We start from the raw sequence: 13,150 nt of genomic DNA, 5'->3' as shown, positions 1-13,150 counted from the left end.
GAAGGGTTTCACGAACCGTCTAATTATTGCAAGGACATTTTTACACCTCTTTGGAACGCGAGGGAGTCTACTTCTGGTCTCAGGTGAAGGCATTACAATAGTTGTACATTAAGCATTCTACCTCCTTATCTCATATACCTTGTCAAGTAGATGGATGGTAAATCATCAGTTGGGGCAGGGTCCGACAATAAATGATCAAAAGTGTGATGCTTATTAAAGCTTTCTTAGAAATAAGACTAGAACTAGCGCTATATCACCAGAAGATTGGGAAAGGTAAGAGTTCAAAAGAAAGCAAGGAGACCAGTAATCTACTCTATTTGGGGCATTCACAGAAGTAGCACCACGCTGGCAAGTTCAGGGATCTGACACCATTTGCACAGTAGCAAAGAACATTTTTGGCATAACTCCCCTTATATCATTCAGGAGTACAATTTCTGGGTAGTTCTTACAGTGGCTTGGGGCCTGTGTGGTGAAATTCCAGTGTGGAAAGACGGTACACTATCCACACAAGCATGTGAGTTCATCCATGGAGAATGCCAACTCCACATGGTTGGAGCCATCTTTATGCTTTCACAGCGCTGTCGCTGCTTGCCCTGACCCAAATCTGTGTTCAGAGAACAACAACTCTTACATCCCTTAACACAGTGGTTATGTGGTGAGTAACTTTGGATCGTGTCGGAAACATCTTAAACCCCTGTACTTTGTAGAGCTACCCTTTCTCTGTATGGATATGAAGGAGCAGTACATAGTGTTCTTGATGCCCCCGCCGACTAGAGGTTGTGAGCTCATGTGCCAACTTTTTCTTCTGATGAGTGACAAGTTAGCATGTAAAGTGGAAAGGTACACAGGTGGGGTATCTACTAAGCTCCTGAACAATAGGTGAGTTTTTGGCCTTTTGAGGCAGAGCCAGTTCTTCTTCCAGGGATGGATCTGTATTAAGTAGCTTCCTACTTTTTGTTTCTGGTTGAATTAAGTGTCTGGAAACAGGGTAATTCTGAAGTCCCCAGGCACCTCTCGACTTGTGTGGCTAAAGGAAACAGCCAAGAGATGCCCATAAGTATCTAACAATAATGGAATTAAAAGGTGGAAAACACTGTCACCTTATCCTTATGTGCAATGATGGAGTTCTACTTTGTAGTAACCACGTATACTGAGGCTGTCAGGTACAAACATACATTTGGACAAGAGTGACAAGTCTTTGTTAGACATGAACCATATAATATGTGAAGCTAGAGAGATCTGCTCAATAGCATCATATTACTCTATTTCACTTTAGCAAGATAGTGAATGGAACATCTATAGCCATTGGCAGCTGGGGAATATTTGAACTGGAGGGGTGCATATGTTTCTAATATGCTGGAGCAACCAAGTGCAGCGAGGTAGCCAGAAACAAACAAGGTTTTGTTTTGGGGAGGGGGGGAGGTTGGGTGAGTTCCCCCACAGACATTTTTAAAATAATGGGTTAAAATGATAGGTTTTACAGAACTTTATTGGGTGAAAAGCCACACAGTGTGCAATCAACAGAATAGATGCAAGTCACCAACAGTGCACAGGACAATTTCCTAATTTTCATTATGCCTTTGCCCAAAACATGTGCCAGTATGCAAAACATTTTCATACTGGCTGTGCCCACATATGCCCATGCATGCTGTGTCAATATATGGCACAGAAAGAAAGTATATCCAGACTTGATAGGCCAGTGCATAACATAGTCACACTTATGCTTGCTTTTACCCTTGATGCAAAGTACAAAAATGCCTTGACACACAGCTATATAGCTAGACTGGAGCCGCCAATGTTAGTCAGACTAGCCAGGTAATAACATTCATTATGTTTTCTTTACCCTACCCTTGATGTCAAGTACAAAGTAACAAATGCCATGCCATAGTAAAAAAGGAAAATGCACACTGACACCATAGGTCAAGCAAGCCACTTAACAACAATGTTTGCTTTACCCTTGATGCTAAATAAAACAGGTCATGCCACATATTACTAATGTAGGTCAGTCAAGACATGTAAAAACACTTATGGTTGCTTTTCCTTTGATGCCAAGTAAATAATGCCATGCTACATTAAGAAAGTATATTCAGACTGCCAGTCTGAAAATACTTTCTTAAAGTTGTAGGGAATGTTTTAATTGGCATCAAGGGTAAAGCAAAATGAGTGTTGTTATATGGCTAGACTGACTTACATTCAATATAGGCTAGTCTAAGTAATACCACTTATGTTTGCATTACCCTTGATGCTAAGTAAAAAATGCCAAGCGACAATACTAGCTGTGGCAAACCAGATGAAGAACTCGAGACTACAATGGGTCATGGAATAGATTGTTTTTTCACAAAAAAAGAAAAATGCCTAACTGGCCCTATTGCTATGAGGGAGATTCCCTGCCTTCGAAACTAAAACTAAGGTTGCTTGTCGTAGTCCAAAATAAAGAGTCCTGAGTCCAAAATTCTACTCACTAACTGTCCCTATGACTTTATAAAACCTATCTAAAAAGAGAATGAGGCTTGCCCAACAGCCTCGGCATGGGCTTCTGCCTGGTCGGGGTTCTTGGTAGACTTAGTATCAGTCACAAAGTTCTGTTCAAATGTCTTTACACAGTGTACAGTACTTGTGTGCAGTTTGTAGATTTAAATATATAAAAAAAACTCTTCTATACAGTTCTCTCTTCCCCCTCTCTGGGAGAAGACTCATTTTTCTTTCTGTATATGGTTCAGCTGTTTACCACTGGTTAAATCCCTCTGGGATTGCTTCAGATCTTTAAGTGATGAATCTGAGGTGATCATCTCAAAAACCCTGACCTGACACTCTTCCCATGAGGCCAGGGAAAGGCAGCCGCTACCTGATCCTGACCTGGGAGTGTATTATGAAGGAGGATCACATGGGAGGAGACTCCGGTCAGGAGGAATGGGTGAACCCTCTAGACAATTCCCTTAGTGATCCTACAGTCTTAATGGCTTAGTGTGAAACTGACAATTTTGATCTAAATTTAAATAACATCATTATGGATGTCAAGACCCATAATGCTCTTAGTACTGAGACGAGAAAGAGGGGCTCAGAGTTAGTAAAGTGTTGTGAGCGGTCTAGTTGTTGTACTGACCAACACCTGAGCGGGACCTTTAAATATTTAAAGGCCTTTCAGGTTCATGCAAGAAGAGAGCAGTAGGGCGAAGCAGAAGCTGAGGTTGCCATTGTGGCGGCAGCAGGATGCCGTGTACAAAAATTAGGCAGAAGTTGGGACTCCTTGGCTATTGGAAGGGAGGCATGGTATGACAAGTATGACACTGACACAAACGTTACACATTTAAAAACCTTTATTAGATTTTTGGGGCTTGGAAAAAACTCCTACATTGCCATATAGCCATGATGGGAGTAGCCTCTACCATCAAATAATAAAGAAAACAGTCCAAGTCAGTCAATGTCAAATCAAAATGGCCTATACTAACAAAACCTAATCCCTGCCCTATTTCTTATACAAAAAGTGTGCAATGGGGTATGTGTATGCAAAGAAAGGTCAATGTTATAACATAAAGGATCAATGTGGCTGAGTCAGTTCTCCTCCGCACATTGGACAGCACGAGTAAGGTGGCCCGGTAAAAAGGATGACACACTCTGGCTCAGGTTATCAAAATAAAGGCAGTTCAAAACATGGGTCGATGCCGCTTGTCCTTCCACAGTAAAGTCACTTATTACAGCGTTCCAAAAGTTCTTTCACAGTTCAACAAAAGTTCACGTAGGTCTCCCTCTGTCGGGCTTGGACCTCTCAAAGCATCAATAGTTCACACAGGCCTCCCCCTCAGTCGGGCTCAGACCTTTCAATCAAAAAGTACCTGATTCAACCTAGATCTCACTCAGCCTGGCTCAGACCTCGCAATCACAGCACCTGCAGGGGTTCCCTTCTCCAAGCTGTATTCACATTCTTTAGGGGTTTCCTTCCCAAAGCTTCATTCACATTCTTTGGGGGTTCCCTTCCCCTAACATATTTCATGTTTTCGGTGTCGCTCAGCCGGGCTCAGACCTTTCACGGATGTTGAAGACTTTCGAATGTGCGTGGCTTTTACCATAGAACTCTGCAGGACCACTTTGACTTTCACTTCATATTGCTCTTAATATTATTTGCCACAATTTCTCTTGGTATTGGTAGTTCTACACCTCATACAGAAACTTTCAAAGAAATCTTCCTCTTCAAACAATCACCTTTTTAACTTCCCCTTTCGTTGTGGTTAATTTTGACCACTGCACATTTCAGAATTTGTTCACTTTGCTGCTTTATAACAAGCCATCAAAACATTTTGCACAGACTTTTGAATGGGCTATTCCCTTTCACCGGACCACTCCGCTACTCTGTATCACTGGCTTCACAGTTATCTATAACTTACAAGTTCATTACTTGCTTTCTTTCGTGTCTCATCCGCACGTGCGCAACCCTCAATCGTGCGATACACTGTTGTGGCTTCAATCTTTTCTTGACACAAACCGGCCTTTCATTTGTTTTACTAACTCACTGGTTGTGTGCATTCCTTTCTCATCTTTGCAGCTTTGATTCACAAGTCAAGGTTGTTACTACTGGCTTGGTCTCTCCTCCCCAACTCTGTCATTCACCCGGGAGGGTCGCTGGCGTCCTTGAAACACAATGCAGGCTTCTTCTTGTCTGGGATTTGGCTTTCTCTGCATCTCCTTCACGGTTTCCCAGAGGCAACAACCTCCTGTACGAACTTCAGGGTTTTCCTACCCCCTTCTCCGGTCCCTCAATGGGTTGTCCTGCTCCAGTGGGTTCACATTCGCCCCAGAAGATCTGCTCCTTCTCGTGTCTCACCTGGCCCACGAGTGTGTCTCTATGTTCCGCCTTTTATCATCCATGTGGGGGGAGCTCATGGGTCTCAGATGTATGTGATTAAGGTCAAGTGCATGACTTTGCCTCACCTGATTAATGGGACATGTCCAATGAGATATGTAAGAGTTAGCCTTTTTACTCTCAGTCACCCTCTTCCTCGGCCCAGTGTTACTGTAGAACGGGGAAGGGGAATTGGGACATTGGAGAATCCTAAAAAAAAAATAGAATGGGGTTTGGGCACGGGAAAGGGGGGAATACTGTGTCTCGCCATCGGTTGGCTCACCCCCAAAGATCACCCACCCAGGTGATCCACCCACACTGGTCCACCCCCAGGGTCTGGATTCAAAGGTGATGGCAGTTCCCTGGCCACCTGAGAGCAAGATCCCTGGGTACTCGCCAGTGAGACACCCTTTGTTTTCTCACACTATTCAGAGGACACGCAGAGGGAAGCGGTATTAAATGTAAGCCACACCGTGAGAGAGAATCTTGTGAGATGCCATGAAATGCTCTGTTACTGGATTTACACCAGAGAGCACACGTAGCTGCGGAAGCTTCATTGCAGGCCCCCACGAGTGGCAGCCGATCGGCATGAGCTGTCAGAAGCAGGAGAGGTCCCAAAGAATGAAGCAGAGATACTGGCTAATCAAAAGGAGACAGCAAGGCATACCAGTGAGTTGGCCTGAAGCAGATGACCTCTGGGCACTCTGAAGGAGACCGCTCGGTAATAATAACCATTTTAAATACTAAACAATTGAATTAAGGCAAATTGGGCACAACTCTCCTAAAGAGGATTCCGAACAGGGGAACATTGTAACCTGCATTGCCAAAGTCAGAAAAAGTGACATTAAAGCAAAGTGGACATAAGTCTCCTAAGGAGAGATTTCAAATAGGGGGACATTGTAGTCCACATTGCCAAAGCCAAAGAAAAGTGTCATGCAGACAAACCGGGTGCAACTCTCATAACCAAGGATGTCAAGGAGGAGAGAATTATAACCCATATTGCCAGCATCCAAAAGGTTGCACAGCTAAAACCCAAAGGGCGCAGGAGCAAAGGCCTCCATGTAAAAGGAATCAAGGGGGAGAGAACTGTAACCTGCATTGCCTTGGGCAAACAGACCAACAAGTGAATGACTATCCTTTTTTGTGAAATATACATTTGGAAGAAGATGCAAGTCAAAAGACTAATCAGAGAAGCAGTTGTTGATTCAAATCTCCTTATTAATTAAAATAGTGTGGAGAGTTTGGAACATGCTTTACCACAGAGTACCAATTGTATTAGTAGGAGTTTTATCCTGGCAGGCGAGTAATACAGGAAAGGAAACAATTCTAGTTATTCCTGGCTGTTGAGTGGACCAGAAGATTAAGTGATTAGAAGTACTGTGATTGTGGTAAAAGGTTGTGGTGGAAAATAAATGTTAACACCATCACTTGTTTGATAAACTGCTGCATTTCAGAAAGTGATTGTTGAAACCATCCAGACTAAAGGGTTTCATTTGAATGAGCCATTCTGACTAGAGTGTTTCCTATAATGAAGAAGTATGATGTGCTAACAAGTAATTGGACTTTCGAGAAAGAACATTTGAATTTATGTTTGGGGAAAAAGACTTTGTGGTTTATCATACAGTAGGTTGTGGAACTATTAACAGTTAATTTGAATTGTGGATAAGCCTTTGGGAAGGAAGATAGTCACTTACTCAAGTGACGGGATATATTGTGGAAAAGACTTCTATCTTGAGTGGAACTTTGTTATTGCACAGAACCTTCTTGGAACTGAACTTTGTTACAGATCAACCTGAATTGATCCAGCGAAGGGAATCCAACCCTAGACATAAGGATTTATGTTTATAACTTTTGAGCTATAATTTAAATGTTATTTTGTGTAGTGAAAAACAGCCAAACAATGCCTGTATAATTTTGTTGTGTATATAAGTGTGAGAATCAGATACTTTTTGGACATTAGGCCATTTTTCTTTAGCCGTAGTTTGTTAGGCAGGGATAGCCTTGGTAGGTTAGGAAAAATAGGTGTTTGTCTCAGCCCTTTTTATTTATTAAAATGGCGAATTGGGAGAAAACTATACCTGTGTGTTCGTCTCACATTTACCATTTACTTCTATGAATACTTTATGTATATCTTCCCATATTTTAGCTTTGTGGCACTGGCACTCACCGAATTCCAGTGGCTCTTAGGTAAGATTACTGGGTTTTCATCCAATTATACTTATGCTTATGCTTTTGTTGGCTTCCCCAGTCGTGATATGAAGCATGCATGTGACTTCCACTAACTGGTTCGTATAGAATTATCTGACTTTTGGATATTGTAAATGGCTTCTGTAGCCTTCATAGACCGAGCTTGTATTACTTGCACTCTGCTTTTCTTGGGTTGGATGCCCGTTCCACTCTTTCAGTCTGTCACGCTCACAGCGACTTCTCCAGCCTTGATATGCACTAGTCACATTTTTCTCACATCATTTTACCTGGGTCTGGTGCTCGTTCCGGTTTCCCAGCTTGTCGTACCAGGAATGGCTTTGGCAGTCTTTGATCCCACAAATTACAGCCCATGCTGTCAACCTCACAGTAGGATTGTTTGCTTCCCACTTTGTGCTCTTCTCCCGAGCACTGGCAGTCGCTGTGTGGAGCTCAGGGACTTGGACTACTTGCTTTCCCCTGGTCTCGGCATCTGTTGCTGGGCAGTCGGCCCACTACTTTGCCCACGTGGTCATGCCACCAGGAAAGCCGGTTTGCATCCCATTTAAGCTCCTTTCCTGACTGGCGCCTCCTGCTCCGTCAGCATACTTGCTTCATAGCCTACAGCTAGTGGGTCTCTCTCGCTACGCCCCCACTGGCTCTGCATATCTCTGCCCCTCCAGAACCTGTCAGCAGAGGCCCGAATATCAGGAATTCTCCTTTCTTTGTAGGAGTCACGTACAAAGACTTCCTCTCTCCAGGTCTCTCCCCATTCACATTTATTATTGGGTGTACATACGCCATCACAATCGAGAAAGGTGTGTCCGTCTTCTTTTACAGCAGCCTTCAGATGAAGGTCAGCATTACCTGAAGCCAACAGGGTGGAAGGAGGATTCCAGGTCTTTGTAGTTGAAATTTGTAAACAAACAGCTCTTTCAAGTCGCAAATAGGCGGATACAGTAGTCCTTTCAGGGCGGACCAGTCCTTGTACCCGAGAGGGGAGTATTACCCAGTGAGGTCCCACTGGCATAGACCACTAGGGAGGGTCTTGTGTATTGGGCTCACCTTCCTAGCCTCACAAGGGGTGGCTCCCCTCTAGGGATGATGGACAAATTGTCCAGATTTGTCACCCTACTTAATAATAACACTATCATTTTTGCTTAAGACTTGATGCACAGTAACTGTGCATCAAGGGTAAAGCAAACATGACAAGTGTTATTACCAGGTGTCATGATTCTGAGGAGATCATCAACTCTCCCAAAGGGGTACCCATCCCCTTTTGGACTAGGGAGGTGAGACTGCTACACTTAACTCCCCCTATGGGACAGAGAATGTGGGATCTATCTTGAGGTGACCCCCACCTCCCTAGGGGACAGGAAACCCCCAGAAAGGGGAAATAGCCACCATCTCATCCCCACAGCCACTAAGACCTGCGGAAAGATATTGCCTACCCAACGAATAGCCGGAAGGGTCAGAAGCACTGTTGGAAGAAGCCGGTGGAGTTCAAGTGAGCCAAAAGGCAGAGAGGGAGAGAACACTAGGGGACCATATTAGGTGAGTATTTCCAAACTGAGGGATGTATTTATGTTGAGACCTACTGATAATTCTGATGGGCACCCTTTTATTCTGTTTCAGATTAGAATAGGGTTTAGCATACCCATGTATATGGAAAGATTAGGCCTTCGTGTTGAAAGAAGAAAATAATTAAAACCATGCCTCTGTGTCCGCCTCCTGATTCTCACCACACCGGCTAGACTGGCCTACATTCAGTGTCAGGCCACTCTAGCCATGTAATAACACTGTCATGTTTGCTTTACCTTTGATGCACCATAACTGTGCATCAAAGGTAATGATAAGTAATCAGAGGCAGGCAGCACAGACTTTGGTGCAAAAAAGCATACTGGGGACTGTGCTGCCTGCCACTCAGGCGAGGGGGTGCTGCAACACCATGTCCACCCACCCTTCCCCCCCACCCCTCTGCCATTCATGTTGGGCCACCACTGCCTATAGCTTAAAATAAATGTGTTAGCTTGCACTTATTTTTAACACTTCATTTCCCACTCTACCCTAGGCTGGACTTCGAGGTAGATGGGTGCCTACATGTTTCTCTCCATGGAAGATCTTACCTTCACAGTTGGGATGGTCACTCCTGCTTATATCCAGGATAGCAGGAAATGTGGTGGTTTTCTGACGTGCAGCTGCCATTTTCTGTTTGTTTTTCATGGCTTCAATGGCTTTCATCTTCCTGGCATGTTTGTGGCCTTTGTAATGTGCTTCAGCTTGGTTCTGAGTAAGAAAAGACAAACAAGACATAAGTTAAGTAACCGTCCCGAAGCTGACAATGCAGGAATGTAACCAGTAATCTGACTAGGAACACAAGTGTTAACTTACAACGCAGAATCTTTGGTTTAAATGGAAGAAAATGAAAAGGCGTACTGCAAATGTACTTTGACAGACTATGCGAAGGACCTCGAGGAAATCCTACAACCTTTGTATTGCTCATGGGCCAATTAATTGGCCTTGTCGGTACTGATCTATGTAACAAATCTACTATATGAAGAAACAACATTTGGCACAATAGAGAAATTTGTTTCAAGAAATAACCGGTTACTCCCAGAAGTCAAATCAGTCTCTGTGTGAGCAGAGAGCCTTGGCTCACAATTGGCATGCCATATTTGAGTTTAGGGGCAAATCGACCTTGTGTATTCACACTATAAATGGTCTGGACAATTTTATAATATATAGCGCACACCTGTAGTCTATTAAACTATGCAAAAGCGAGTCTTTTGTTTATTAGCACACATTTAAAATAATCATTCAAAGACATGAACCAAACTGTACAATGTGTTTTGCATAGTTGTTTTTCAAAAGCTTAATTACTTTTTCACTCTAAAGCTACCTGTCACTTCTGTGATGACAATCATATTACCAAACAGACCATCGCTCTTGCTCTTTAACAAGAAATTGTTAAGGATACATGTAAAAAGGATGTCCAAAACAACAAACAGAATTGTAGTCAGTAAACAAAATAGTCAGGACGGATATGTTTTCCAGGAACTAGGTAGTCTCCTGGTAACGTAAACAAAAGAAAAGTGTCCCTTCAGGATGTGAAGTGTTCAAACAATAAAATGGTCTGGGACAGGGTTTCCCATGGTCCTCCATTGGGGGTTGTCACTGCAAGTTTCCAGTGGTTATTAATTCTGTCAGATATAGGGTTTCCACTAGCCTGTGAACAGTTTCCAAGCTGGTTGGCCTTTGGTCTGCCGGATACACTTGGCCCGATTGAGGAAGGAGAAGTACATCTGGAGTTGTTCTGCCAGGACATCCATCTCTTTCTCAGGTATCCTGGCTTCCCAGGGAACATGGTCCCTTGGGGTTCAACAGAGCCACAGAGAAGGAGACTCCTATAATCCTATGGACCGGGTCTCGTTGACATGCTTACCCCTTCCTTCCAGGAACTTGGGCTCGGTCCTCTTCATTACCTTTCCGAGCCTGGGATACACTCCCTGTCCTGTGTGCATGTTACTCTCCTCACCTCCAGCAACTGCCCAGAGACACGCTGGGCCCATCAGAGATATCCTGGTCTACCTCTCCCTTCCTCCACCTACTCTTGCTGACTTAACTTCCTCATCACCGTCCCCAGTCTGCTCCAGATATTTTCTCGATTCATCTTTTCTTTCTCCAGACAATTCTTGGTGTTCTCCATCTCAATCTTCTCTATACTGTTGCTACTTCCCAGGTCTCTCTCCCCTCTTCCATCTTCTTCACACCTTCGTTGCTCCTCTGTGTACCACCTTCCTTCGTAATACTTGTACCCTCAACTACTTCACCCCTTTGGAGTGCACCTTTCTCCTGGCTACTTCCAATTTCTCCTTCATCACCCCTTTGCTTATCACTCTTTCACACTCCTCTTCACCCTTTTTGACACCTTCCTCACCTCTTTAGTCTGAGAGTTCAGAAATGTGAGGCGCGTAAATTGGTTAAGGTTTTTCACAAAGTCATTTTATTTAACTCATAAGGGGTTGATAAACGCCTATATATCCCTAAACTAATGAGCATTTTCCCTGCCTATCAAAATAAACTAAAGGGAAACACTCCAACAAAGGGAATCTGTCCCTCACACTTATACATACTGTTAAAAAGCCGCTTCTGTAGTCTTCTTGAGCTTATTGACATGTACTTTATTAAAGGTTACATTAAGCTATTCAATATAGGACCCACTGGGTCCCATCACCCAGGCTCATCTGACCAGGGTAGAACCTTGGGACTTCATTCATCACCAAACATTCCACATTGCATCACCAGCTCTCACATACAGGGACAAGCACTTCACAACACATCTCCTTCCTTTCCAATACGCACAAAGACTTGACGCACACAAACAAGCACTTCACAACACATATATCAAACTCAAAGAAAATATATGGCTTTTCAAATCTAACAGAAATAACAGTTAAATTCAACATAGACCCAATAACTGTATATCCTAGCAGCCTGGGTAGGCTCCCCTTACCCAGATAAAGCAGGATGTTCAATCAATGTTCAAATAAGCAAGTTCTGTTTTGTAGCCAGGTTCTGATCATAAAGTTCTTCTTGCTCCAAATGTCTTTCAGTTGGATTTTAACCAACAGTTCAACCAGACGACAAGTCTTTATCTCTCCAAGAATAGACAAACTTTCAACGTAACTTCTTGAGAAACAAAACACTTCCACAATTCTTCTATATTAACAACAAAGTTTTGGCACAATGATTCCACAACAATTGACGATACACTTTAGTGGCTTTGCCACTCCTTCTCCACGCAACCTTCAACCACAATGCAACACTTCAATGATTTCCTCCAGGTCCACTAACCTGCCAGGACTACCGCTAAAAGGTCCCTATCCTGGTATACTTGCCAGTCAGGATAAAAGCTCCTAACACTACCTCAAGGACTATGTGGTGAGCTCCACTTCAAACCTTTAGAAAAGTCTTTGACTTTCAACAACATCGAAATTCACAACTTCTTCTGGGAAAACATGATACACATTGTTGCCGTTTGTTCTACTATTGTATTTGCCACAGGCAATGCAGGTTTTGCTCCTCTCCTCCTTAATACTCTCTACCAGGAGGGCTGCTCCTGCCCCCCCCGACCCCACTTTCCCATCAATTAACTGCTGACAATGTTTCTTTGTCACACGTGCCCCTTTTTGTATTAGACAATGCTTGTTGATGTCTTGCTTGTATATTGCCTCTTCCTCACTTGGCAACAGTAGTTACATTCTTCCTGCAACAATGTTCTCTCATTATTAAACCAACATGGATTATATGCTCTTTGAAGTATTGCCCCTTCTTTACTTTGGCAATCGGGCTTATAAATAGCTTGCTTCAATATTGCCCCCATTTTACTTTAGCAATAGTGTTGGCTTTTATAGCAATTAATGTAATCTTTCTCTTCTTGCCTCTTTACAAAGTTCTTATTTCACCAATGTTCTTTATATTTGTTTTTCAAAACTGCTGATAGTAGACAGCAATTGCTTCTGGAGCATACCAGGATTATCATCAGTGGTAAACTCACTGGTGTCTGCACATGCGACCGTGCGATCCGCTGCCACTGCTCGGACTGCTTCTTCCACTGTATCCTGCCCGGCAGGCTGCTTCTATTTTCCTGTGGCCTGTGCCGATCAGGAAAGGAGCTTTTCTCAACTCCCAATGTACAACAGTGTTTGCCAGCTACCGGGAGACTGCACGTAATCGGGAGAGAATCTCTCTCTCCAGTGGGAAAGCCAAAGCCTGTCACAACGCTGCTCCCCACTGCGCGAGCTCTGCAATTAAGGTCATCAACCTTGGAGACCTTCTCAGGAACGACATCCGCTTCCATAATAGTGGCGGGTCCGGTGTCTTTCTTCTTCCATTGCAACTACGACAGGTGGTCTCTGCAACTCCACCTTCATTGTTCTAATGGCCTGCACTTGAGGAGGCCTTATATATTCAAAGGTCCCACTCAGGTGGGGTGATCACTAGGACCACTAAACAGCATACTGCAGTTTAGTGCCTCTGAGTCCCTCTTCCTGGTCCCAGAACCTAGGGCATTGTGGGACTTGAAGTCCCCAATTTTCAGATTACCTCCTTCACGTTTCAATTCTACAA

The 13,150-nt window shown here is 43.6% G+C and overlaps 1 protein-coding gene across 2 annotated transcripts in view; it reads right to left on the bottom strand.

Moving 5' to 3' along the window:
- LOC138521553 (zinc finger protein 385C-like) overlaps positions 1 to 13,150 on the bottom strand; it is a 1,557,348-nt gene that overhangs the window by 87,767 nt on the left and 1,456,431 nt on the right. For both annotated transcript variants that reach the window (XM_069634485.1, XM_069634487.1), the window contains one exon: positions 9,148 to 9,307. In XM_069634485.1, the coding sequence (XP_069490586.1) occupies positions 9,148 to 9,307 (160 nt within the window). The remainder of the gene's footprint in view (positions 1 to 9,147; positions 9,308 to 13,150) is intronic.

Source organism: Ambystoma mexicanum, chromosome 13, assembly GCF_040938575.1.
Source record: "Ambystoma mexicanum isolate Mex_15411 chromosome 13, UKY_AmexF1_1, whole genome shotgun sequence".
Classification (NCBI taxonomy): domain Eukaryota; kingdom Metazoa; phylum Chordata; class Amphibia; order Caudata; family Ambystomatidae; genus Ambystoma; species Ambystoma mexicanum.
The sequence above is the reverse complement of the archived record's forward strand: the minus strand, read 5'-3'. Positions and strand labels throughout refer to the sequence as shown.